General features: G+C 39.5%; 4 protein-coding genes across 4 annotated transcripts; 1 reads left to right on the top strand and 3 right to left on the bottom strand.

Annotated features, from left to right (window-relative positions):
* Positions 1 to 11039: 11039 nt before the first annotated feature.
* Positions 11040 to 11557, bottom strand: LOC130467368 (uncharacterized). Its single transcript, XM_056835868.1, has 2 exons — positions 11189 to 11557; positions 11040 to 11138 (listed from the first exon to the last, which is right to left on the bottom strand). Exons 1-2 carry the CDS (start codon positions 11555 to 11557, stop codon positions 11040 to 11042), a joined length of 468 nt encoding a protein of 155 aa, XP_056691846.1.
* Positions 11558 to 13378: 1821 nt separating this feature from the next.
* On the bottom strand, positions 13379 to 14098 carry LOC130467367 (uncharacterized). The gene has a single exon (XM_056835867.1). The coding sequence runs from the start codon at positions 14096 to 14098 to the stop codon at positions 13379 to 13381; it is 720 nt and encodes a 239-aa protein (XP_056691845.1).
* A 6244-nt stretch (positions 14099 to 20342) lies between these two features.
* Positions 20343 to 22714, top strand: LOC110795900 (uncharacterized). Its single transcript, XM_056835866.1, has 3 exons — positions 20343 to 21440; positions 21541 to 22158; positions 22244 to 22714. The coding sequence occupies exons 1-3, from the start codon at positions 20343 to 20345 to the stop codon at positions 22712 to 22714; spliced, it is 2187 nt and encodes a 728-aa protein (XP_056691844.1).
* A 3060-nt stretch (positions 22715 to 25774) lies between these two features.
* Positions 25775 to 26922, bottom strand: LOC110795908 (protein GLUTAMINE DUMPER 2-like). The gene has a single exon (XM_022000945.2). The coding sequence runs from the start codon at positions 26694 to 26696 to the stop codon at positions 26166 to 26168; it is 531 nt and encodes a 176-aa protein (XP_021856637.1). The 5' UTR covers positions 26697 to 26922; the 3' UTR covers positions 25775 to 26165.
* Positions 26923 to 27402: the final 480 nt, after the last annotated feature.

Here is a 27402-nt window from a genome sequence, read left to right as displayed (position 1 = left end):
TCGGCTGAGACCGTTTTTCAGTGAGTTTGTCCTCTTTCCTGCTTCGTTTTGCTGACATGTTTTGTGCTTTGTTTTTGCAGAGTACGGCTTTAGCTGCATTGACCTAAGAAGTTGGGCATTTCTTTGGATTTGAAGACTATTCACGACCCGGCTCCCGAGTACAAGTTCGGAAAAGATAACCCTCGTAATCCTCGTCTGAAGGATTACGTGTTGTCTCCTTCGGGGGTTGCTCGGATATCCGAAGTTCGAGCTGATCCGTGGGATTCCGCCTCCTCTGTTGAAGCTGTTCCTGTGAAGGTTGTGCTTCCTGAGTTGAAGACAACTTCGGACCCGGTGAGTGTTCATTTATAGGCTCGATTTTCTGTTTGTCTTCTTCTTTTCGGTTGGCCGTCGGCTAACGTCTTGGTCCTGGACCATCTTTTTAGGGTCCTGGGACTGACGCTGTGCCGCGTGCCGTTCCTTCGGTTTCATCTCCGGCTCGGATAGATATCTCTTTATCTAGGAACTGGGTATTTCCCGCTTTTTTCTCTATTTCTTCCTTTTTCTTCTTTTATATTCGTTGACCCTTGGTCTCCCCTTTTTAGGATCAACGCAAAAGGAAGGGTAGCACTCTTTTGAGGCCTTCCACGCATCCGAAGAAAGCGAAGGCTTCTCAGCCCTCGGAGAAGGTATTTGTTCTGACTTGGAGTTTTTTGTAGTTCGTTTCTCCCTTTTTCTGAAACTAATCTTTGAACGCTTGCTATGTAGGAAGCGGTTTCGGAAGTCATGCCTCCTCCTAAGAATCTTCTTCACTTCATGCCCTTGCCAGGGCAGAAGTTAAAGAGTGTGGTGGTTGCTGAACCGCCGCCCGTGGATCAGCCGCTGATCGAGGAAGATATCATCCCCTCTCCACTGAAACCATCTGCTGCTTTGGGGATCGAAATCCAGGATATCACCGAGGTGATGGAGGCGATTGAAGCCGATTTTGTTCCTGGTTCGGATGTCCCTGAGGTAGCTGGGGAGAAGAAGGAGTCTGCTGATCTTCCCTTCGAGAGAGAGAAGAGTCCAGACAAGGAGATGATAGATCTCTCGGGCCCCGAAGCTGCGGTCCCCGAGGTTCAGAAGGAGGTTCCCTCTGCTGGAGAGGAGGAGCAGCCCGAGCAAGGTTTGACGAGGAAGAGGCGCCACTCAACTTTGGGTTCTACTTCTACCTCGGCCCTGGATAGGCTGATCCATGCTGATCCCTGTTCGGATGTTCCGCTAAAACGGATCCCCGAAGAAGTAAGGGAGGCGATGGCTCGATATGCCAGGGCTCCGATTTTGGGAGAGGACCCCTTGGCTCACGTGGGATCCTTGGTGGGCCCCGAGGCTGCTCGGGAGAATCTGCTTCGTGCTAACCCGCAGTGGAGGGTTCCTGGGGCCGAAGAGAGGAATCCGGCTATGATGGCCCAGTACTATCTGAACGAGGTAATTTGCTAGATTTTTCTCTTTGAGTTGTGTTTTTGTTTTATGTTTTTCCTATTTTGCTCATCTTTCTCTCGTTCCCAGGCTGTTTTCTGGTCCTCGTTCGCTTCCGAGTGTAGCTCGGTTGAGGAGAAACAATTGAGGAAATATCGTGAGGCTTATGCTCGTGATATTCCCATTTTGGACCAGAAGGCTGGGCAACTCCTCTCCGAGCTTACGGAAGTCAAGCAGCTATACCTTCATTATAGTCGCGAGGCTAGAGAGTCTGCTGAGAAGATCGGGACCGAGGTTGGCCAGCTCATCTTCCGAGTTGAAGAGGATGCTGAGAAGATCGCTTCCTTTGCTGAGGAAAAGAAGGATATGGCCGCTAAGTTCGCTAGCGAACTTGAGGAAAAAGATAGACTCTTCCAGGAGATGAAGTCTAAATTTGAAGCGGCCGACAAGGAGCATAAAGAGGCGGAGTTAAGGCTCCACCATTTTGTCCAGCATCGGGAGCTGATCCAGCAGCAAGCTGATAAGGTGCCTGTCCTTCGGCTGAAGCTTCGGGAAAAGGATGACTATATTCGGAAGTTGGAGCAGGAGCGAGTCGACCTCTACACTGCTGATCAGTGTAGAGAGCAGTACTGGAACGGCATCCTGGGTGCTCGGCGCATGTTTGCGAAGCACATGCCTCACTTCCCTTGGAACGAGAAAGTTCCCCTATGGATGCAGGCCGAGGACCACTTGGTGGAATGCCAAGATGATCGAGATGAAGCTGAAGCTGAACGCCAAGCTGCTCTTGCAGAGGCTCGGGCCCAGAAGGCAACTTCCGAGGGTGATACTACTGCTGGGGGTTCTTCGAAGGATGCTCCCCTAGGGGCCGCTCCTGAGACTCCCAAGAGTTAGGGATTCGGGCAGTCGTCTTCTTCAGAGTCGGTCGGTTCCAGTTGAGGACTTCCGAATATGTGCTTGCTTTTCCCCCTTTTGCCTCGGCGCTGCGTTGTACTCGTTTCTTTTTGCTTTCTTAGTACTTCGGTAGGCCGGTATTGTCTGTTGATGGCTGCCGATTTTAACTGTTTCATTTTGTTTTCAATTTTTGAGGTTTTCAATGTATTTGTACTTCCCCCAAATATTGAATGAAAAATGAGTGTTAGTTACTTGGCTGCTTTTCAGTTTTCTACTTTCGAGCTTTTCAAATTCTTAGATCTGCCAGGGGACTCTTTAGTTTTGCGAGTTCTTCAAATCCGTAGATCTGCTAAGAGACTCTTTAGTTTGCGAGTTCTTCAAATCCGTAGATCTGCTAAGAGATTCTTTAACTTTGCGAGTTCTTCAAATCCGTAGATCTGCTAAGAGACTCTTTAGTTTTGCGAGTTCTTCAAATCCGTAGATCTGCTAAGAGACTCTTTAGTTTATGAGTTCTTCAAATCTGTAGATCTGCTAAGAGACTCTTCAGTTTATGAGTTCTTCAAATCCGTAGATCTGCTAAGAGACTCTTTAGTTTCCAGACTCTTCAAATCCGTCGATCTGCTCAGAGGTCTGGATTGTTCTTCCGATCTCTTGTGGTTTGGAAACCTGGGCAAGAGATCGCTAGTCTGCCTCTTAGTTATGCCTTCGGCGATCCGTGGATCTGAGCCGGAGTTTTATAACTTGATTCGAGCGACTGTTTGTGGCGAACAAGTTTAATTTGGTTATCGCGAATCCGAGGATTCTGGACGATTCCCCGAAGTGTATGATTTGGTCATTCCTTGCATTTTATCAAGGAATGGGCAAAGTCAACCTGTTTTTAGTCTCGGATTGATCAGATCCGAGGCTGCATGTATATATAAGGGGACAATAAATATAGAGATAAGTTTAATGAAACACATGGTGCCAATGGCTTTCCTCTTCTCATTAAACAACTTACTTGGTTTACAGACAGAGATCATACAAAATATTTCTTGAGAACATCGGTATTCCAATGGTTCTTCAGAATTGTTCCATCTAACTGTTTCAGCATAAACGTGCCTGGCCTTTTTTCGGAGTGGATGATGTATGGTCCTTCCCAAGTGGCTGAGAGTTTGCCATGGATCCGTCCTTTCTGAACCGAGGCGGCGTTTCTGAGCACTAGATCACCGACTTTTAGGGGTCTGGCGTTGACTCTTCGGTTATAGTGCTTGTTGACCCTCTGCAAATAGGCTGCGTTGAGCGTCCTCGCATCGTTCCGAGCTTCGTCCAGTAGATCGAGGGTTTCGGACAAAAGTTGGTTGTTGCTTTCTCCCTGGAGCCCATCATACCTGTTGTATGCCTGGATCCTCAGGCTTTCTGTTCCGATTTCCACAGGGATTACAGCTTCGGATCCATATACAAGGTGGAACGGTGTTTGCCCGGTAGCTTCTTTCTCGGTGGTCCGAAGGGACCATAGCGTTCCGGGTAGCTCTTCTAACCATTTGTTTTTGTCATCCTCGACTCTTTTCTTGAGTGCATTGAGGATGAGTTTGTTAGCAGCTTCGGCTTGCCCGTTGCTTTGTGGGTGACAGACTGCCGAGTACGCTAGGTGTATGTCGAACTGTTTGCACCACTTTTGCAACGGGGTGTTGTCGAACTGTTTCCCGTGGTCGAAGACCATCAGTCTTGGTATGCCGAACCTTGTGATGATGTTCTGCCATATGAACTTGCGGACCTGAGGTTCGGTGATGGAGGAGACAGCTTCGGCTTCGATCCATTTGCTAAAATAGTCGACTCCTACAATCAACCACTTCTTCTGGTTCGTCGCTGAGGGGAAGGGACCAATGATGTCTAACCCCCACTGTGCGAACGGTAATGGATACAGTGTTGATTGTAGGGTTTGAGCTGGTTGATGGATGGCTGGTGCGAACTTTTGGCATTTCTCGCATTTCCTTGCCATCTGCTTTGCCTCGGAAACCATAGTGGGCCACCAGTACCCAGCCCGAAGGGCTTTATGTGCCAATGTCCTGCCTCCGATGTGGTTTCCGCATATCCCGAGGTGGATCTCCCTTAGGATGTAGTCAGCGTCTGTTGGACCCACACATTTTAGCAGCGGAGCGGAGAATGATTTCCTCATGAGCTCTCCTTCAGCGCTGATGATGAACCACTTGTTGAATCTTTTCAGTTTTCTTGCCTGCAGCTTATCCTCGGGAAGTTCTCCCCTTTCTTTGTATGCAACTACTGCGTCCATCCAGCTGGGTTCGGTACGTAAGCTGCATACTGTGGTGGGTAGTAGGTCAATGCTTCTCTCTTGGTGAACTTCCACGTGGACCGATCTGTTTAGGTCGATGAGTGTTGAGCTTGCGAGTTTTGACAGTGCATCTGCTTGCGTGTTTTGTCCTCGGGGAATGAGAATGACTTCAAAGGATCTTAACTTTGACGTTAAGGACTTAATTTTTGCTAAATAAGCTGTCATGCTGGGCCATTTGGCCTCATACTCCCCTCGGATCTGGTTGGCTACAAGCTGGGAATCAGTTTTGAGGCGAACATGCTCGGCTTCCAGGGATAGGCAAAGTTCTATCCCTGCGATTGCGGCCTCATATTCGGCCTCGTTGTTAGTTGCTTTGAAGCCGAACTTCAATGCATACTCTATGCTTTTCCCCGTCGGGGGAATGAGTACAACTCCTGCTCCTGAGCCGTTTACTGTGGAAGATCCGTCAGTGAAAACCTCCCAAGTGCTTTTCGTGTCATCCAGCATTTCTTGGTATGAGCATTCGGCCAAGAAGTCGGCCAATGCTTGTGCTTTGATTGCTGTCCTCGGCTGATATTTGATGCCGAACTCTGATAGTTCGAAGGCCCAGGCCGCCAATCTTCCTGACCTCTCTATTTTGTCGAGTACTTTCTCGAGCGGTTGGTCAGTTAGCACTGTGATCTGGTGGGAGTCGAAGTATGGCCTCAGTTTTCGTGCAGCTACCACTACTGCATATGCGACTTTCTCGATGAGTGGGTACCGGGTTTCGGCCCCTGTGAGTGTTCGGCTGGTGAAGTAGATTGGCTGTTGCTTCTTTTCTTCTTCTCGAAGAAGCACTGCGCTGACGGTTCCAGGGCTAACTGCGACATATAGGTACAGGGTTTCCCCCTCCTTTGGTCTGGCCAGTGTCGGCAGTTGAGCTAGGTGGGCTCTGAGTTGCTGAAAAGCTTCTTTTTGCTCCTGTTCCCATATCAGTTCGGGATCCACTTTCCTCGGGACCCCCTTTTTCTTGACTGGTTCTGTTTCTCCCCCGGGGAGGTTCTTTGATGCTTTTTACGATGGAGTCATCCACGTAGACCTCCACGTTCCTCCCTTTCTGGTCGGCGAAGACGTGATCAACTAACCTCTGGTAGGTGGCTCCGGCATTTTTCAAGCCGAAAGGCATCATTTTGTAGTTGAACACTCCTGCGCTTGTGATGAACGCTGTCTTTGCCCTGTCATCGGGGTGCATGAATACTTGGTGGTAGCCTGAAAAGGCGTCCATGAAGCTGAGCAGTGCATGGCCGCTGGTGGAGTCAACCAATTGATCTATCCTTGGCAGGGGATAGCAGTCTTTGGGGCAGGCTCGGTTCAGGTCTGTGAAATCCACGCACATTCGCCAGGAGCCGTTCGCTTTTTTGACCATCACCACGTTGGCCAGCCATTTCGGATACATGCAGGGTTCAATGAATCCGGCCTCTTGCAACTTTTTCACCTCCTCGGCGATGGCTTTGTTTTTCTCCGAGGAGTAGTTCCTCTTTTTTTGCTTGACTGGCCGAGCTTCAGCGTTGACGTCTAGCTTGTGACAAATTAGATTCGGATTTATCCCTGGCATATCTGCTGCTGACCATGCAAAGATGTCTTTATGATCCCTGAGTAATCGGATCAAATCGATTCGGAGCCCCGAGCTTAGGCCCTTGCCTATTCGGACGCTCCTGTCTGAATCCTCTTCGAGGAAGATATCCTCCATTTCTTGATTTGGTTCGGGAGATAGGGTTTCGGGGCGGGCATCAACTTCTGCGGGAGACAAGCTGCTCGTGCTTGCTCTTCTCCTTTTTGCCTCGCTTTCCTCTCCCGTAGCTCCTTTTTCTTCCTCGGGGTCGTCCCCTAGTTTGGGCTTTCGGACAGCAGTGTGGCAGGTTCTTCTCGCCACTTCTTGATCACCTCTGATTCGTTCGGCGAATCCTGCATCCGAGACGTATATCATCAGCTGGTGGTATGTGGAGGGGACTGCTTGCATCTTGTGAATCATGGTTCTCCCCATGATTACGTTGTATACGGAGTCGCAGTCCATCACCAAAAATTCGTCCCGAAGGGTTTTTGCTGCCTGGCCTTCACCCACTGTGACTGGCAGGGTGATCTTTCCTCGAGGGATAGCTGCGGATCCGTTGAATCCGATCAGAGGATAACTGACTTTCGTCAGTGCTTCCTCTGGCTCTTCGAGGATCAGCTGCTCGAAGCAGTTTCTGAAGATGATATTGACGGCACTTCCTCCGTCGACTAACACTCGATGTACGTTGTGGTTATTGAGGTCCATGGAAATGACCAGAGGATCGTCATGTTTGTACTGGACTCCGAAGCAATCATCAGCAGTGAAGGTCATGTTCGGGGGGTGTGGCTGGTTGTCTCCCACCGCGCTGAAGTTGACCCGATGGGAGAGGGCTCTTAGGTGTTTTTTGCTGGCCTGGCCAGACTTCTGTCCCCCGAACACCACTAGGATGTCATTCTTCTTTTGCCCTGTTGCTTCGTAGACCCTTTTCTGGGGTTGCTCGTGTTGTTTGCCGGTTGCGGCCTTTTCTTTTTCCTCCCTTCGGTCTAACAAGTATTGTTTCAGGTAGCCTCGGCGAACGAGGTCCTCAATGTTGTCTTTCAGCGAGTTGCATTCTTCGGTGTGGTGACCGAAGTCATCATGAAACTCGCACCATTTGTTCTTGTTTCTCCGAGCTGGGTTGGACTTGAGCTTCCCAGGTAGTTTCCACTTTTCGTCATTTCTGTTGAGGCTAAATATCTCTTTTTGGGGTAGAGCTAGTGGAGTGTAGTTGGTGTACTTGGGTTGAAGTTCACCCCTTCTCCCGTCTTTCTTCGGGCTCATCTCTCTAGCTCCTACTTTCTCTTTCCCCTTCCTTGAGCTGCCCTCGGGCTTGCTCTGGGTATTCTTTGTGTCTCTCGGATCCGACGATCCTTTCAATCTTGCAGCGGCCTTGTTGAACTCTTCGGTTCTGATGAACGCATCAGCCATTTGGAGCACGTCAGCTATTCTGGAGGGGTTCTTCATTGAGAGTTCGTCACGGAACTTCCCTTCCTGGAGCGCGTGCTTCAAGGCGAAGATGGCCACGTCTGGCTGCAAATTTGGTATGTTTGTTGATTCCTTCATGAATCTGGCCATGAATTCTCTCAGACTTTCGTCTCTTTCTTGTTGGATTGAGGTCAGTTCTGCTGTGGTTCGCTCGGGGCGATTGTTGCTCACGAACTGTGTGCAGAATCTCTTTTTCAGCTTTTTCCAGCTCTTGATCGATCCCTTCGGCAGCGATCTAAACCACTCTCCCGCCACTCCGGTTAGCGTGGTTGGGAAATATTTACACCAACATGCTTCGGAGTAGGGACTCAAGAACATTTGCTGCTCGTAGGAGATGACATGATCCCTCGGATCTGTGATTCCGCTGTAGGTCAGGTGCGCTGGCAGTCTTACCTTCGGTATTTCTTCCATGATCAGCTCGTCCGAGAAAGGGGATGACGTGGGAGTCATGATTCTTTTCCCGAGTCTAGCCCTGATGCCTTCGTTTGCCGAGGTTCTGTGATTAGAACGTTCGGGCGTACGATGGGGGCTAGGGGTTCGATCATGCCTCCTGTCTCTTCTTCTCTCTCGGCTACTGACCTCGGGTCGTTCGCCAGATCTGCTTGGCTCGCCCACCCCGAGTCTCGTATGGATCGAGGGTCTTAACCTTGAGTGGACCGAGGGCCTCAACCTGCTGAGCACCGAGCTTCGGACCCGAGTGTTACGAGTAGTCGATTCACTTTGGAGAGCTGTTGGAGTAGGCGATGGTCTCGCAAACCAATCTGGTTGCTGTTGTGCCCTTTTTTGGGTGTCCCACGTGCTTTCCATCCACCTCGACGTCAAGTGTGTACCTGTCAAGGGAAGGAGTTCTTGTTCGGGTCTGGACACTTCCGCACTGGGTGGCTCGTTCAGCCTTCGCCTGGTCCTCCTCTCTTCTCTGCGGTCATTTGCCAATCCTTGCTGCTTCTCATTGAAGAGGAAGTTCTGCATGATGGTCATGGCCGCAGTGAGCTCTTCCCTAGTTGGAATCGGAGGTCCTGCATTTGTGGCGGTCGTAGCTCTGCTTGGCTGTGACCTCGCCATCGATTGAGGGTGCTCCTCTTGGTCAGATTCTGAATCTGACCGCACCATCATATCGTCGTCATTGTTGTTAACAACATCATTCACCATTTTCGCGGAAAGAGGTGATTGATGTCTTTCAAAGGCTTTGAAGTGTTCTTCCCCACAGACGGCGCCAAATTGTTCCGGTGTTGTAAAGATGGAAACAATGGGCTTCGAATGAAGGCCCTTTTGTATGTGTTGAAGATCTTGCTTGTTTGAATGAGTAGAGTCCGAATTCACCTGCACAAGAGCAAAGTCACTAGCCTCGGGGGTGTTTCCGAGGAAAGCCCCTCCGATGCCTAAGTAAGAACGATGCTCGGATTCTAGAGAGAGGTTCTCTAGAAGAGTAGTCTTAAGGTGATAAATTGGACGTACCTTGAGGTGTGAGCCTTGGCGGCCTATTTATGGTGTTTGCATAATAAATGCCCATAGGTCATTTATTGCTTTTGGGCCTTGGGCCTTGATGGATGGCTGACTAGCCATTGGTGGGTTTGATGCTGTTTGTTTAGAGCCATTGGGCTTTGGATTTAGTGGCCCAATTGAGAATCAATTGGGAGCCCAAACAATTAGTATTATATGTTGTTCTAGCTAGCTAATGGTAACACATACAATGGATCCTTTTTCGTGTTCTTTCAAATTGTTATGAATTTAAATAATTTAGAATTACTTTTTCGTGTTATTTCAGATTTTCCGATTGGGTAAAATTTAGCCACATCTAGACGTAGACAATCTTAAATCTTGACAAATCAAAGGTAGTGGGGCAATAGTCACGTACTCTATCAACTTTAAGAAAATCAATCAAGAGCAAAAACAAACCATATACTAGTTGCATTATTATTTATCATCAATCAAACACTCCCTTTTCACTTTTGGGTGATTTTGAGTATGAAACAGCACTTACAACTAAATCATGCAGTACAAATGTACAAAATTTGCTTACCCACGAAAAAAGATAAAACAAAAACACTGGCTCTAAATATTTGGTTATTAAGTTATTTTAACAAAAGCTAAAAAAAAGCCGAAACCCTTGCCTCCCATACCTCCTAATCACTCAAGGATCGTGGAGGAGTTAAGTCGCAGCATATACCTCAAATGATCAGTTTTCAAGAGGTATATATTCACATGAGCATATCTCACAAGATTCGAACCCTCTCTCTTATTTCCAATCATACATTTTCAAACTGATCACCACTCCATCTTCTTTACCAACTGAGTTATGTGTTAAATTGATATGGTACTAGTCTAGCTATTATTTCTAGCCTTATATGGGCTTTAACGTAACTTTTTATCATTTAAATGTACCTATCTTTACTTTATAATCTTTTCCCTTTCACACTAAAAAGAAAGGAAAAAGAAAAAAGGAAAAGGAAAAAAAGGGAAGGTACAATAGCTCGAGTCCCTTAGCTGCATTTGTTTACCTTCGTCCTTATTCCTCTCTCTATCTCTATTGTGAAGTGATCTGGAATATTGTCTGTTGAGAATGATGTTAGACCTAAAACAAATTTGTATTATTCAAATTTGCTTGTTAATCTAGTTTGTGTTATGGTATAAATTAATATATATTGGGCCTGTTTGGAAACTAGTTTTTTGCTGGCTTTTTTATTGGCTCTTGGCTTTTGGCTTTTTAATGTGGTCAAACAATCAAAAATGTGTTTGGTAACTGACTTGTTGGATGGCTGAAAAGCCAGCTTTTCCACCAAAAATGAAAAGCTAGTGTTATTAGTTTTTTAGGGTTGGCTTTTGGCTTCTCACTACCTAAACTACTTTTCTATCCTTGTTTTTCACTAATTAACTACTTCATAATAATTAATAATTTATTAATTAAATAATTAATAATTAAATAAAAAATTAATTTATTAAATAAAAGAATAATCAATAATGAATAATTTATTTTTTATTATAATAACTAAAAATTAACAATAATTAATAATTAATATTTAAAAACTAAAAATAATTAATTTTAATTAGATTTATGAATAATAATTAATAATATTAAATACTTAATAATTTATATTTTTTAATTAGTATACACTAATTTATAAATGGTAACAATAATACTCTAATTACTAAGTTACCTTTAATTAATAATTTATGTACTCTGTATTAGTTATTACGTTTTTTTTTTTTTTTTTGCTAAGCAAGTGAGAATAATATTATAGCTCAAAACAGTCAAGTACAACCTAAGTTCACTTCAAGAGAGACAAACCAACTAGGTTGGACCATCTCAACCAAGAAGCAAACCAAAACAACTAGGCTTACACAGATTACAAATTCACAAACCAATTACAATCTTTCCTTTTCACATACTTAGGCATAACTGCCTGAATTCTGCTTCTCACTGCTTGCTTCAAAGCACCTATAGTACTCTTGACAGTAGGGATACAACAATCCCAAAACACTGAGTTCCTGCATTTTCAGATGAGATAAACCACTGCTACAATAGCAGCAAGATATACCTGCTTTCTAAACTTAGAGCTTCTGCCATGTCTGATGGATCTGTATAGAAGGTAGAGATCAGTTGCTGCAGTTCTAATACCCAGCCATGTTTTCAACTCTGTCAGGCATTGCCTGCTATAAGAACACTCAAAAAACAGATGATGATGATGAGTTTCATCACCTTGTCCACAAATGAGACAGCTAGAGGAATTGCTGATGCCAATACTAGCTAACTTAGCTGTAGTTTGTAATCTGGATTGTATTGTCAACCAAGCAATAAATCTGTGTTTGGGAGTACTGAGCCTATTCCACACAAGTTTATCCCAATGGACCTTAGGTCTATCTCCAACTAGCTTTTGATATACTTGTTTCACTGAATAATGAGGCATTGCTTCCAGTTCTGCTTTAGAGTAGACTAACTTCAATTTCTCCCTTGTATTGCAAATCTACTTCCAATACCAACTAGCAGAGCTGCTAGGTTGGTAATCCCACCATTCCCCATTCTTTAAATACACTGAAGTGACCCACTTAATCCAAACATTATCCTTCTTAGTAACCAAAGCCCAAACATATGTGCCTAAATTGGCAACATTCCACAAAAACACATCTCTGAAGCCTAATCCACCAGCTTTCTTATCACAACAGATGTTATCCCAAGAGATATTGCAAGGCTTATGGCTAAAAGCTTGACCACTCCAAATGAATGCTCTACAAATTTTAACAATACTCTACATCACACTCTTAGGAAGAACAAAAATCTGAGCCCAATACATGTGAAGACTAAGAAGCACAGAATTGACCAGCTGCATTCTAGCTGTATAGGATAGATTTCTGGAACTCCAGAGCTTAATTCTGCTGGTCATCTTGTCAACCAACACCCCACACTGAACAGTAGAGATTCTTTTTGAACAAATGGGAACACCAAGGTATTTAAAGGGTAAACTACTGCTGGTGAAACCAGAAGTCTCTACCACTCTTTGCACTTCACTTTCTACCATGCCATGACAGAAGATGGAAGATTTCTGAATATTAGCTTTCAAACCAGAGGAATCAGAGAACAATTTGAAGGCTTGTAAGATAAGATAGATGGATGGAAATTCACCTTTACAGCACAAAATCAGGTCATCAGCAAAACACAAATGAGTGAGCTTTGTATCTTTACATCTTGGATGATACTGAAATTGATTCAAACTACTCATTTTATGCAAAATTCTTGACAGATACTCCATGCAAATAACAAAAAGAAGGGGAGAAAGAGGATCCCCTTGCCTCAAACCCGTCTGAGATTTGAAAAACCCATGCATGGAACCATTGATCATGAGAGAAAACATTGGTGTGGTGACACACTCCATTACTAAATTCACAAATTGCTCAGGAAAGTCCAGTGCAACCATCATCTCTTTTAGGAAAGACCAATCCACTGTGTCATAAGCTTTTTGCAAATCAATCTTCATTAAGCAACTAGGTTTCACACCTTTTCTTCCATAGTGTCTCACAAGGTCCTGCACCACCATAATGTTATGAACAATGTACCTGCCATGAACAAAGCCCCCTTGATTCACCAGAATAAGATCAGGAAGAATTTGCCTCAACCTACCACAAAGAACTTTAGTGATGCACTTGTAGATAGTACTGCAGCAAGAGATAGGCCTAAAGTCACTAACATTCTTAGGACATTTAGTTTTTGGAATCAAAGTAACAACTGTGTGATTCACCTCCTTCAGCAGTTTACCATTCCTCAACACATCCAAGACAGCCTCAATCACCTCACTCCCAACTACATGCCAAGCATCCTTGTAGAAAAAAGATCCAAAGCCATCTGGACCTGGTGCTTTGATACCAGGAATAGAGAAAAGAGCTGCTTTCACTTCCTCAGCAGTATAAGGGGAGTTGAGAATTGTTTTATGATGCACCTGACAAACAGGACCAGTGTGAACAACCTGTGTGATAACAGGAGTTCTACCTTCATGAACACTCCCCAATAACATCTTGTAATAATCCAAGAAAGCTTCTGAAACATCTGCAGCTTGATCTTTCCAATTTCCTTCCATATCATGGATACTGTAAATCTGATTCTGAACTTGTCTGCTTCTTATACTTTGATGAAACAAAGCTGTATTTTCATCACCAGCTTTGATCCAAGCCAGCTTAGCCTTCTGGGCCAAAAAGTCCAGATAAATCTTGTGTTTGATCTTATAATAATGAATGGCCTATAATTCCAAATCTGCAAGAGTGTGATCTGTAGGAGCTAAATGCATAGCTTCTTGAGCAGCTATCATTGCATGATAAGCACTAAGATCAGCAGCTTGAACATCTGAAAAACTAGTTTTATTTAGATCCTTAAGAACACCCTTAACCTTCTTGAGTTTACTCACCACACAGAACATTTTACTACCATTGATAGGAGTGTTCCAAGCATCAGTCACAATTGTATTGAATCTGGGAGATGTTTTCCACATTGTAAAGTATTTAAATGGTTTTCTTCCTCCATTAACCCTGGGATACACAGTCAAAAGACTAGGAGAATGATCAAAATGGCCTTCTGGGTGAAAGCAAGCTTCTGCAGAAGGATAACAATCAAACCAAGCAGCATTGCCAAGAATTCTGTCAAGTTTTGAAAAAACTTTGTCTGCCCCTTGTTGTTTATTATTCCAAGTGTAGAGATTTCCCACACATTTAACATCCTCCATTCCACATCCATGCATACAATTATTGATGTCAACAATTTCCATATGCCTGACAGGAGCACCAATTCTTTCATTCACTGACATGACACAGTTAAAATCCCCACAGATAATCCAGGGACTCTGAACATTCAATATTACTAAATCTCTCCATAAGACTTGCCTTAAACTGTTCTCATTAAAAGCATAGACAAATGTGCAGTAGAATCTAGGCATACCACTTACAGGGGTGATGTGACAATGCATGAACTGACTTGATGCTGCTACAATATTTACTGTAAAACACCCAGCCTTCTAAGCTACAATAATTCTACCACCAACATGATAGCTAGAATTACTAGTGAAACACCAAGTAACAAACATATTTTGGTAAAGCTTACCTAAATTAGGCACCTTCACCTTGTGTTCCATAAGGCCTACCAATCCCACCTCATATTTTTGAATGAAATTTCTAACTTCATTCTTCTTCTGAGATGAATTGAGCCCTCTGACATTCCAGGTGAGTATTCTATCCATAAGAGTGGGAAGAGTCCTCCCTTCCGCTAGCATTGCTCTCATTTTCCACCTCCACCAAACTATCCTCTCCAATGGCAGCATCACCTTCCTTCTGCATCTCAACTAACAACTGGAAAGTATTAGTTGTATGAGTTGGAACAACTGGTGAGTTTCTAACTCTGATAGGTCTGAGGGTTCTTTGAAAACCTTCTGGATCCATGATTGGCACCTCAGTGGCACCATTTCCATTTTCCTGAATTGTACTCACAGTAGTGTGTTTCCTAACCCACACTTTCTTAGTGTTCCCTTGTCTACATTCAGCAGCCATGTGTCCTATCATCTTACATGCTGAACACAAGGTTGGTCTCCATTCAAAGTGAACCCCAACTCTTATCATTTCTCCATTCTCATTCCTAAATGAAATAGCATCCACAAACTCCTGAGATAATGGCACATCCACTAAGACCCTTGCATACTGTAATTTATCTCTGCATGTTGTTGCATAGTCTCTCTTAATGGGTTTTCCAATCTGGCTTACAATTTTGAATAAGGATCTTTCTCCCCAATATTTGAAGTTTAGTTGCAGCTGCAACCAGATGGGTACTGATTTCACATCATCCTTTTCCATGTCCATGTCAACAGTCCATGGTTTAAGAATCAATGGTTTGCTGTCAAAAAAGTAGTGTCCTGCTACAACTTTATCCCTAGAGTCCATTGTTAAAAAACGAACCAGGAAAATACCCTTTTTCACCATAACCACCTTATCAACATTCAAATTCCTCCATATCCTTCGAATGAAACCCTCCATCACATTCAAAGGAGGATTTGCTCCCACAATATAGCATACTACTGCAGAATTCCAGAAATCAACCTCCTCTTGAATATCTTCAAGATCAATTACAATCGGATTATTGGATTCCATCAAAACATGTTCATCATGAATTATGTGTAAATCAGATTCAATCAGTTCATTCGTATTCACAGTATGATTAGAGTCATCATCAGATTCATTATCAATCATCGAATCAATTTGGTGCAAAATAGGAATAGTACCTACATCCAAATTTACTCTGGATTGAGTTTTGCCAACATTTCCAGCTGATTGATGAATATGCTGCATAAAATCATTGAAAGAGTGCCTCATTTCTGATCGAACTTGCAATTGGTGCAAACTCGTTTTCGGAGTGAAAACCTCATTCTCAAATCCAAAATCAATTGCCTCCACTCCAAGAACTTCATTGATTGATCTCGTACGTTGAGCCTGAGAATCCGAAGTAGGTCCTCTTGGTTTCGCTTTCCCATTACCATCCTTGTTCCCCTGAGTTTTCGATCTTGACTTCCTTGCCATGGCGGAGGTGTATGGTAAGCTACCATACGCCCGAGAGAAAACGTAGAGAGAAAGTCAGGGGTTTTTGTTATTACGTATTATTCCGTGCATAACATTTATTAAAAAATGAACAAAAGTCATAAAATGTCCTTAAATGTAATTTTACATATCTAGAACAAACAACCAACAAATGAATTTACCAAACATGTTTGTAAACAATCAATAGTCAAACAGCCAACAGAAGCAGTCAGTCAAACCAGCCAACTAAAACAGCCAACAGCCAATTGCCAAACAGGGTCATTGACTCCTTTCTGGCCATTACGATTAATACCATTGTACTACGTAGGAGCTAGATGGGCTTTAATTTTCTCATATGTCCGCTTCAATCTATGGTATTGCAAAAACTAGGATCCGCTGGTTGCAAAAAAAATTAATCCGTAAAATTCAATCTGTAAAATGGGTGATGATGAAGGTCGCAAGTTGCGACAATATTTAGTTGTCGCAATTCTACGTGTCGGGTTCTAATATAGACGTCACGAGGTCATGCGTCATCCAAATATTTTTAATATCAATGCAATATTTTTACTATGAAAATACCTAAATAAGGTAGTCGATACAAGAAGGAAACAAATATTTTTTATATTTATAATAACTTAGAATATTAAGATTTTTTTCTACCTTTTTTGTAACATGTATAATAGGTAACGTAAGTTAAATATTTTAGTTTCCAATTACGTTCATGACACATAAGCATGCTATGTCATCATTGTGACACAGCTTAAGCAAGCTGCGACCTTTATTATTTTCGCTGTAAAATTAACTTTACATTACGGGTGCGTTCTATTCAGCTTATTTACCTGAACCTATATGAATTTTTAGAATTGATCAAACCTAATTTAATTTATCTTCATGAAACTGCATAATAGGACCTTATTGGAACTTAATAATAATAATTGTAGTTATAATAATAATTATAATAAGCTAAGTTACAATCACGTCTAATAAGTTAAACTTAGACCTGATTGGAACATAATAATTCAGATAACTAGCTTATTAGACCTGGTAACTAACTTTGTCATTAACTAATGAGTTGAATGAACTTTTATATTTTATGAATACATAAACTTAACATAAAATTCTTGGTATGATGAAGTATATTTTTTTGCAACTTTATCTTAAAAATCAAAGCTTGGAATAATTTTTTTAAATAAGAAAATGGAGGAGAGCAACAACATATTATATTTATTTGTATCTTCATTGCATTGGTTCCCATGATGGGATGATGAAATCATTGATAACACACTTTCATTGTTTATTTATTGTTCCATTTTATCCATCAACAATAATAGATGATTCCAAACTTCTAGAAGATAGCATGATAAAGTCACACGAAGAATCCAACAACATGAGGAGTATAATGCTCTATGTTATCCTTTGCATAACTTAAATAATCAATTGGAAATTAGTGCTCCATGCATATAGTTTAAGGTAGCCTAAGTGTTAAGATTATGATTCCTTAAGCTAATTAAAGTGTTATTTATTTTTCTTGATTGGGTTTATAAAGTCGTGGAACTTATGTTTTATGTGATTTTCCTACATGAATATATTCATTCCTATTCTACTTTAATCACATAATAAAGATATACGAAGATGTTTCAAAAGTTCATGTAATTTGGACATTTAGTTATTCATATTGCTTTCCGTTACAAATGCAATATAAATAACCTTTGTTCAGTTTGTTTATATTATAGATTTATAGTGTTAGGCGACATCCATGTGATCATAGTAGCCTAAAGGGTTTGCATGCTTTGAACCTTTGTTTTAAAACGTGTGTTTTTCTTCGTAAATTTCATTACTATCTAATTAGGGATACATCGCGTCTCCTGTGAGACCAGTCACACCATCAACTTGATGGTGTGACGAGTGCGAAACCAATAGCATACCTCCCCTAAAATTATATATAAAAAAAAGTAACAGATATAAAATATAGAAGTAACATACCTAAACTAAAAAAGTACCTCCTCTAAAATTATATATATAAAAAAAGTAACATGTCTAAACTATAGAAGTAACATACATAAACTAAAAATGTACCTCCCCTAAAACTATTCCGTATAAAAAAAGTAACATGTATAAACTATAGAAGTAACATACCTAAACTAAAAAAGTACCTCGTCTAAAATTATAAAAAAAATTAACATGTCTAAACTATGGAAGTAACATACCTAAACTAAGAAGGTATCTCCCCTAAAACTACTCCGTATAAAATAAAAAAAAGTAACATGTATAAACTATAAAAGTAACCTACCTAAACTAAAAAAAAGTACCTCCTCTAAAATTATAAAAATAAGTAACATGTCTAAACTATAGAAGTAACATACCTAAATTCGCAAGTGTGAACTGGTCTCACCATCAGTTGATGGTGAGGACAGTCTCATATAAGAATTTGGGTTAGGGATATGTCACCTTATTTTGATCTATTTAATTTGTTTAAGGGAAAAAAAATCAAGAAAAATATGGACCAAGTGTAGGGTTTCTTATTCTCTCTTTTTGAGAGTCTAGGGTTGTACTCCCTCCGTCCCTTAATACTCGCACCGCTTTGTTTTTCGGACCGTCCCTTAATACTTGCACCGCTTCTATAAATGGAAATTTATACCAATATTATATTATTTCTCACACTTACTTACTAACCCCACCTACATCCCTATTCCCTACAAAAAATCATTTAAAGATTCACACACCCACTCACCACTCTTCACCTCTTACACATTTTCCACTAACTATATTAAAAATACCCCACTATCAACTAACACCCATTAAATTAATAAGTCAATTCAAATGTCTTAAACTCCGCACCGGTCAAACCGGTGCGAGTATTAAGGGACAGAGGGAGTATTTCTTTGTTTTCAAATTGGTTAATTGATGAAATTTTATGTGGTGTCGCAAAAGAGTCTAGATCTCAGCTGCTATTGTAATATATCAATTGAATCAGATCGAAAGTCACCTCAAAATTACAACATACTATTAATTAAACCCCTCCTTGAAGCTAGGTTGTATCAAACAATGATATGAAAGAGGGTATGCACATCTGTCAGATCTCATCCACAATAATCATATCGTAGTTTTGCCAAGTTCGAGTTTTATTTTGTTCGATCAATTCGATATATATTTGTTAATTTTTTTATTTTCTTTTGTACACGTCGCATCCAAGTGTTACACGTATATATTCTAGCTTGATTCCCCCTTAAGAAAAAAAAAAAAAAGATGTGTTGTGTACAGGGCCGGTCCTGGCTTTTTGGTGGCCTATGGGCGAAAAAAAATTGAGGCCCTTTTAACGGCACGTGGACAATTTTTTTTTATCATAAATGTGATGTACTTTATGATTGAAAAAATGTATGTAAATAATTGGCATTTACCTTCTTAAAACTTAATACTACTCTATTCTAATTAAACTAGCCAAGAAATATTACCTCTATTACAAAATATGAAGGCTTGAATATTTTCGAAATTGTGCCATTAAACATGAATTATATTCAAATATTTCAAACATTCAAGGAAACATAAGACAAATCTTACAACAACTTGACCTCTTCAAATCTCAAAATGGATGAAAGAAATGTTTTGAATAATTAAAGAAATAACGAAACTTAAAATTGAAAACGACGATGATGTAGTAACGAACCATTTAGCAAGTCGGTAATAATTTTTGAAGTACAATAAGCTAAATATCAATTATTTTTTCTAAACTCTAAAATAAAACAAGGAGTGTGATTAGATTAACAAAAGAAAAAAAAAATATTATGATTATAAACATTGTATATGGCTCTACTTTATGGTGTTCATTTGGACTCAAATTGGATAATAGAATATGATTTCATTGTTAGCAAATGAGAAATAACAAAAATGAAAAAAAAAAAAAAAAAAAAGAGAAAAAAGAAGAGAAAAAAACCAAGCAAAATTAAGGCTAGTAGGAGTCGAACTCAGGTGAGTTTATCAAAATCATACACATACAAACCACTAGGCTACAATGCCTAATATAAACAAATTTGCATGAAATTTTATAGAACCATACTTTGATTAGTTTAAGTGATATTGGGCCTTTTCCCTGGGGCCTAGGGCGACGGCCCCTTATGCCCTGCCCCAGGGCCGGCCCTGGTTGTGTATATATATAGAAATGCAAAAAAAGACGATCGAGGAAATATGAAAAAATGGTCGTTGTTTGTTTCTTTGTTTAAATTTAGTGGGATGACATATAAAAGCACTATAAAATGTCCTTTAGCCAATGATTGTACTTTGCTAACATTATTAGTACCACTACAACCTTTAATTAATGGGATATTACTCATGTTTGGGATAAGAAACAATGGGCATAGATCGATAGTGATTAGTTACCTACAAATCTAACTAACCACATTATGGGGTCTTTCTGTAAATGTTAAAATTTAAGACTTTATTGTATGTCGTTTTTTATTTGTACTATTAATGGGTTCATCAATTATAGCAATTTCTCTTAATAGGACGAAACACTAAAATAGCATATATACTCCGATCCGTATAATACAAACGTACTATATATGGAGTATAAAGTATGTACGGAGTAGGTGTTTAGACAAATGAAAAGATTTAAAATTTATGATTTGAATATTTAACACACTAATATTTGGTATCATGATACGAATTTCATATACGAATTTCACGGTTTATAAGTGTGCGTCGAAATGTTTGGTAAACCGTGTAAAGGTTAGTCTCAATGCTCTTATTGATGAATCCCAACATGCCTTTATACCGGGACGTTACATGAGTGATAACATTTTACTAAGCCATGATATTCTACATTTTATGAATGGAAGGAGGGCTAAGGGTCCGAATTTGGCAGCAATCAAAATTGACATGAGCAAAGCCTATGATCGAATTCACTGGGGTTTCCTGTTGCGGGTGCTTAAAGCCTATGGTTTTCCTCCATCTTGGATTCATCTGATATACCAGTGCATTTCAACGGTTTCTTTCAAGGTTCTTATTAATGGGAGAATTTCGCAGCCATTTAGACCTAAGTGTGGGCTAAGGCAAGGGGATCCTTTATCTCCCTATTTATTCCTATTCTGCATGGATATTCTAGGACGAATGTTATCTTTAGGTCAGGATATTAGGTTATTTCAAGGGATTAAACTTGCGCGGGAAGCCCCAAAGATATCGCATTTGTTCTTCGCTGATGATGCTATGATTTTTTTCCAAGCAACGGAAAAATCTTGCATAAATATAGGTGGTATTTTGGATCGCTACTGCCGAATTTCAGGTCAAAAGCTAAATCTTGCAAAGTCATTTATCAAGTTTAGCCCAAATACATCTCTCTCTCAACAACAACTTTTCAAATCGATTTTACGAATGCCACAGGTATCACAGTTTGGACAACATCTAGGTGTTCCTATTGATTGTGTTGGTTCTAAACGATCTCATTTTAATTACTTAATCGACAAGGTTTCTGAACTGATAACCTCTTGGAATGGGGTTTTGATTTCCCAAGTGCAAAAAATGGTTTTAATTAATACTGTTATTGTTGCTACGGTTTCTCATGTGATGATGAGCTTGGATATTCCTATAACAATTGTGAATAAGATAGATTCATTGATTGCTACTTTCTTCTGGGCAAAACAAGGTCATAAGGGAATGCATTGGATTCGTAAGAGTATTTTACATCTTCCCCGAGGAATGGGAGGCCTGGGTATTCGTCATTTATCATCACTTAATAAATCCTTTTTGATGAAACAAGTTTGGAGAATGCATCAGAATCCGCAGCTACTAATTTCAAGAGTTTATGCTGCAAAAGGAAAATTTGTTTTATCTACTGGTAAGTATAATGAACTCAAAGGTTGTTTTTTCATGGGGTATGCGAGGTCTTCGCAGAGCAGAAAATTTGTTACTACAAGGGTGTGATTGGAAGGTTGGTGATGGAAAGAATATAAGAGCAGGAAGGGATAGGTGGGTTCATGGTAAGGTACCTGTTTTTACTTCCCATATCCGTTTGACTGATGCTAAGTGGTGGACAGTCAGTCATTTTATTGAGAGTTCGGAATTTCGATGGAATGCAGCCCTAATCAGAAGCTCTTTTGATAATAATGATGCAAATGCTATCCTTTCTGTTGAGCTTCCATCTGAGTCAGTTCCAGATCGGTTATATTGGTCTAATAACAATGGTGGAAAGTTCACGGTTAAAACTAGTTATGCTTTTTTACAAGAGCAAATCATTGATCGGGAAACTATTTTAGGGTTTAGACAGAATAGATTTGTACCTTTCTTTAAATTACTCTGGGCTCTGAAAATTCTTCCAAAGTGGAAGCTTTTAATTTGGAAGATTATGGTTGACGGGATCCCAGTAAAAGCTAATCTGGATCGGAGAGGCATTATGTTAAATGTCAATTGTGACTTGTGTAATGATGTTTGTGAGGATGCGCAACACATGTTTCGCCTTTGTAATTTGGCTCAAGACGTGTGGAGGAGTTGTATTCTAGCCATACACTCAAATTTTAATGAGAATCATTCCCTTCAGCAATGGGATTCTCAACTATATCCAGCCTTTTATAAGCGAGGATGGCAAGGATAGTGATCGAGTTGTTACTTTTATAGGAATTTTGTGGGCATTATGGGTTACACGAAATGCAAGAGTTTTCCGTTCCGAGACTGGGAACATCCAAACAGTTCAGACTCGGTTTACTTTAGCTTTGGAACAGAATGTAATCTTCCGGCGGAAAGAAGGTGAATGTTTGGGTTTCTTACATCCACCAGAGAACATGCCAAATTACCCACCGGGGTTTTTATTTGCAAATATTGGTAGGGAGATCGCTTTTATGCAAGGGTCTGTTATATACATTGATGGAGCATGGAATAAAGTCACCTTAAGAGCTGGAATGGGATGGGTTCTTCAACAAGCACATACAGTGGGATCGGGAATCATTGGGGGTTGTGACTATGGTCTTGGGCATTCAGCTTTACATGCGGAATCTATGGCTTGTCTGCAGGCTTTACAATGGGCAACAACCTGGTAAATGACGGACATATCACTTCATACGGACTCAGCGACATTGGTCTCCTACTTACAGGGAAAAGTTATGTCCGACATTCGTATTCGTTGGACAGTGAACGCCATTTTTAACATAGGTAAAAGGTTTAGGAGTTGCATGATTAATAAAGTTGACCGAGGTGATATACAGTCGGCTCATGATCTGGCAAACAGAGCGTCGAAGGAATGATTGAATTTCTCGTCACCTTTGTAGTTATGCCTAACGGTTAATTTGCTTGTCGTATTTTTTGTTTCTTTTTCTGTAACTTCATCCAATGTCAAAAAAAAAAAAAAAAAAAAAAAAAAAAAGGAAGAAACATATAGGACACCAAAAAGTCAAATCTCAAGCGCTTCTTTATAAAATAGAGATGTATACATTTATCATATATAGCTAATGGTACTTAGTATCTCTACTCTATAAGAGATTTCCTAAGATCATTTTAGTAAATGACCTTTTAGTGCCCCCTATAGAATAGGCTATAATAGCTAATATATATGTTTATAATTTAATTTAATTAATTAAAAAAATTAATTGTAATAAATCTAAAAATTGATTATTTAATGTTAATTATATATTGCCAAAAAAACAATCAATGCATGTGACAACCAAAAGTCAACAACAATTTTATTGAATTCGTCTAGCAAACATGAAACCATGTATTAAAGCAGTTAAATAAACGGAATCCATTCCTTCAATCTCGCATTTATGTATACTAAATAAAACTTAGTCTTACTCTTAATCACCCCTAATTTTACATATGATATACAAGTACCAAAGACGCAAAATAAAATAAAATAATAAACAAGTAAAAAACACAACCTTTTACGTGTATTTTAGTTAATTTGTTTTTTTCTTTTTATGGCAAACGAACTCATTTATTAGATTGATAAACAGCAATCAGCAGCAATATATAACATCATCAAGCATAGATGGACATCCCCCAACCCATATCCTCGTGGAATAATCCAACAGACTTATGTGAGCTATAGCGTTAGCCGCTTTGTTCACCTCTCTAAACACATGATCAAAACTAATAAAATCAAAAGAACATTAATTCCTAAACATGTTTTGTTACATATAAATATGTTAATATTTTTCTTTTATTTTAAATAAATTCTTACATGTGTTAACTTTTAAGTACGTGTAGCATGTATGTAGGATTATGTTTTAATTAACAACTTAGAGAAGAAGATCATTGAAGTATATTTTAGTTCATTTTGATCAAACTTTATTTTCCTAACTTAACACTAGGGATGGCAATGGGTCCAAGATCCGACCCAGATCCGGTTGGACCCGGTCCATTTTTAAGGGTCTGGGTCCAAAAAAATTAGACCCTGTGGATCTGGGGCGGATCTGGGTCTTTGTTCAATGGGGCGGGTCTGGGTCCGGGTCCAAGAATTAAAGATCCAGATCCGGTCCAGATCCGACACACAGACCCATATATATAATTTTAAAAAAATTATTAAAATTTAAATATAATTCAATCTTTGCGTGCTAAACTTTATTCAATTCTTATGATACTAAACTATTTAAAAATTGTTTGATGTGACATATAAATAATAATATTAGAAACTTTAAATACTTATTGTATCACAAGGCTAATATGATTTTTTTTCCTAAACAAAATTAACGAATATTCCATATTTAGTGGTTTTATTAAAGCAACGTTACGTTTACATACAAAAAATGGGCGAAAAAATTACATATTATAAGAAAAATGAGGGACAATTTTTTTTGGAAAACAAATACGCTTAGACCCATTTAGGACCCAGACCTGACCCTAAACCCATTAGACCCAGTGGATCTGGGTCTGGATCTGATTTTTTTGGACCCAACGGATCTGGGTCGGATCTGGATCCACCTCTTAAAAAGCGGGTCTGGGTCTGGATCCTGTCGGACCCGGTCCAGATCCGACCCATTGCCATCCCTACTTAACACTAAGGTAGGTGTCCAAGTAATATATCGATAATTTCCTCACAAAAATTGTTAAAAAAAATTTATAAAATGTTGGAACTTAATCACAACATATTCCGTCTCGATGAAGTTATTAAACTTAACTGATTAACTTTTTTTTACTCCCTCTGTTCTTAAATATAAGTCCTGATTTGACTTTTCAACTCGTTTCAACTCAATATTTAAACGTAAATATCTCCAAATACGTATGTTAGAAAAATATAAAATTTGATATTATTAAACTACACATTAAGACAAACAAAATAAGATCTCAAATGAATATGTTTTGAAGTACGTATTGGAAAGAAATTAGAAGATTATGTTCAATTGTGAATAGTGTCAAGAATCCAAAAGAGACTAATATTCGAGAATAGAGGGAGTACTGAATGTGAATTATTTTTACTGAATATTTAAGGTGAAGAGAACACACCTAAGAGTAAGGTGCTCTGTATAACAAGGCAACAAGTTAGGAAGGCAATATTTAATTCATAAAGTAATTTTTTTTTTTTTTTTGGTTGTTAAGAGGAGCAAAGCCCCTAAGAAATTAATTTTATTATAAAAAAAAATTGTCAATATTAATTTTTATTTATCAATATTAAATGTTGATAGAAAATAAAAAATAAAAATGTAAGGCTCACATCCCTAGGTAGTCTAGGATAGAGGAATTGGATACCTGGAGATTAAGATATCCAACAAAAATCAGATGAAGAAGTGTGGTGCAAGACAGTTTCGGATCGCCGCGGGAAACATTGGAATCTTCAACTGCCTTAATTCACAACACCACATAACCACAATGTTTACTGGGTTTTCCCCGATTTTCCTCATTTAATTGTTTTTAGTGTGTCATGAACTTACCATTTCATTTTAGAAATTTTTTATCTTTCTAAACTTCATTGTGATTTTTCATTTTTTGTTCAACCAAATTTGTCGCGTTTTGTAACCAACTCAACTTCGACGATTCTTAGGCAAGAAAAGAAAAACAAAAATAATTAAAGTATACTAATTTTTACATATATAATTCCGTGAAATTTTACAGTTTCGCTCAATTTCTATATCGCAATCAACATTTTCCAATCACTTAAAACCACAAAATCGGGAAAAACAAACGTTACCTATTTCACTCAAATTCTTTAATCATCAAACCTAATTGCTACCTATTACTCATCAACTCACAAAATTACCCTCTCCGCCTGATTTACATCAGACGGAGAGAGTAAACAAAATTATATTAAAAAAAATCTACGTAAACCTCCTCTACGTATGTACTTAATCTAATCTGATCCTCAACCCAAATCTAATTATCTTAATTAAAATTTATTGCACAATTTTTTTCATAAATTTTCCTCCCTCAATTAAAAGAAAATTTTGAAATTAGAAATTTATGCATGGGTCCTCCTAGTACATCCCATGACATACCTGAGCAAAATAATTGACAAATATTGACCCACCACCACACCCCACACTATAACCTCCACCAACATACTCAGGTTGTCCTTTCTCTGCTTTTTTCTTCTTCATGAGTTGTCCCACTGGTCTCTAACTCCGTCACTTTCTCCACCCCACCACCACCAGCTCCGCCACTAGAACCACCGTCAGCACCACCACTACTACTACTCGCTTTATCACTCTGATCATAATCTCCTAAAGAAGAAGTTCTACTAGTTGCTGGCATGGCCAAGAAAGTAGGCTTCTCCTCACCCGCCATTATCACTAGTATGCTACTCGGATACGACACCGTGGTAGCATTAGTATTACTATCTTTAGGTTTCTCATCTCCGGTGACCTCGCCGGAATCCTCACCTGCGTCGAGGTGGCCGGAGAGTTTCCAATATGAACAAGCGAGGATGACTAGCGCAAATGCTATTAGTCCGAGCATGGCGGCTAGGCCTCCGAATAAGTATGGCACCGGGGACTTCCACCCGGCCGCGGGTGGTGCTACATGACGGTGTTGGTGTGGTGGTAGTTCTTGTGCTCCAAATGTACCTCCTATATGAATTGTTACTCCTGGCCTCATTTTTAGAATTATTTTTGTAAAAAAATGTTGAATTGTTAAGGGTCTTTTTGGATTTTGATTTTTGATTTTTGATTTTTGATTTTTATGGAGTAGAGGTAAAGGATGGGAATTGGTTGGGAGGTGATATAGTGGGTGAAGGTTGTTATTTATAGAAGAAAGAAAGTGGGTTTGATGAAAAGATAGAAAATATAGAGGTGCTTTTTTTATGAATGGAAATATAGAAAATATAGAGATGGTTTTTTTGTGAATGGAAATAGTGTCATCTATTCATTTATGTTTTGCTTAACAAGTGCCTTTTAGGTTGGGACAAGAAATACATACGTAAGAAATTAAAAAGTTACATATGGAGCGTACAAGTAATACTTTTAATGGATCAATAAGTCTTGCGCATATCCAATGTGCAATAAATTTATTGCACAGTATTTTGATAACTTTTATCCAGTTTTAAGTAATTTTGAATATGTTTTGATGGTCTTTTTATATGAATAAATAAATTTTATTGATTAGCAAATTACAAAAGTGACAAAATAAAAAGTGGTGTTTCACAATTTTTCCCTGCATTTACAACTAAATCATGCATTACAATAGTGAAAAAATTTCTTAAATAAAAACCACGGCCTCTAAAAGTCTATTGGTTTAACTGAATTTCACTAAATAAATTTATCTAAAACTTATTTGCATTTTAAATTATCCAAAAAGAACTTAT

This window comes from Spinacia oleracea, chromosome 2 (assembly GCF_020520425.1).
Source record: "Spinacia oleracea cultivar Varoflay chromosome 2, BTI_SOV_V1, whole genome shotgun sequence".
In the NCBI taxonomy this organism is placed as follows: domain Eukaryota; kingdom Viridiplantae; phylum Streptophyta; class Magnoliopsida; order Caryophyllales; family Amaranthaceae; genus Spinacia; species Spinacia oleracea.
The sequence above is the reverse complement of the archived record's forward strand: the minus strand, read 5'-3'. Positions and strand labels throughout refer to the sequence as shown.

What these genes read in the sequence shown, in the direction of transcription:
- LOC130467368 (XM_056835868.1), bottom strand. Translation starts at nt 11,557, where the DNA reads ATGCCTCATTATTCAGTGAAACAAGTATATCAAAAGCTAGTTGGAGAT. An exon ending in GCTCTAAGTTTAGAAAGCAG is followed by an intron (nt 11,139 to 11,188) that starts GTATATCTTGCT and finishes CTGAAAATGCAG; the next exon opens with GAACTCAGTGTTTTGGGATT.
- LOC130467367 (XM_056835867.1), bottom strand. Translation starts at nt 14,098, where the DNA reads ATGCATTGTCACATCACCCCTGTAAGTGGTATGCCTAGATTCTACTGC.
- LOC110795900 (XM_056835866.1), top strand. Translation starts at nt 20,343, where the DNA reads ATGATACGAATTTCATATACGAATTTCACGGTTTATAAGTGTGCGTCG. An exon ending in AATCCTTTTTGATGAAACAA is followed by an intron (nt 21,441 to 21,540) that starts GTTTGGAGAATG and finishes ATGAACTCAAAG; the next exon opens with GTTGTTTTTTCATGGGGTAT. An exon ending in TTTGTAATTTGGCTCAAGAC is followed by an intron (nt 22,159 to 22,243) that starts GTGTGGAGGAGT and finishes AACTATATCCAG; the next exon opens with CCTTTTATAAGCGAGGATGG.
- LOC110795908 (XM_022000945.2), bottom strand. Translation starts at nt 26,696, where the DNA reads ATGAGGCCAGGAGTAACAATTCATATAGGAGGTACATTTGGAGCACAA.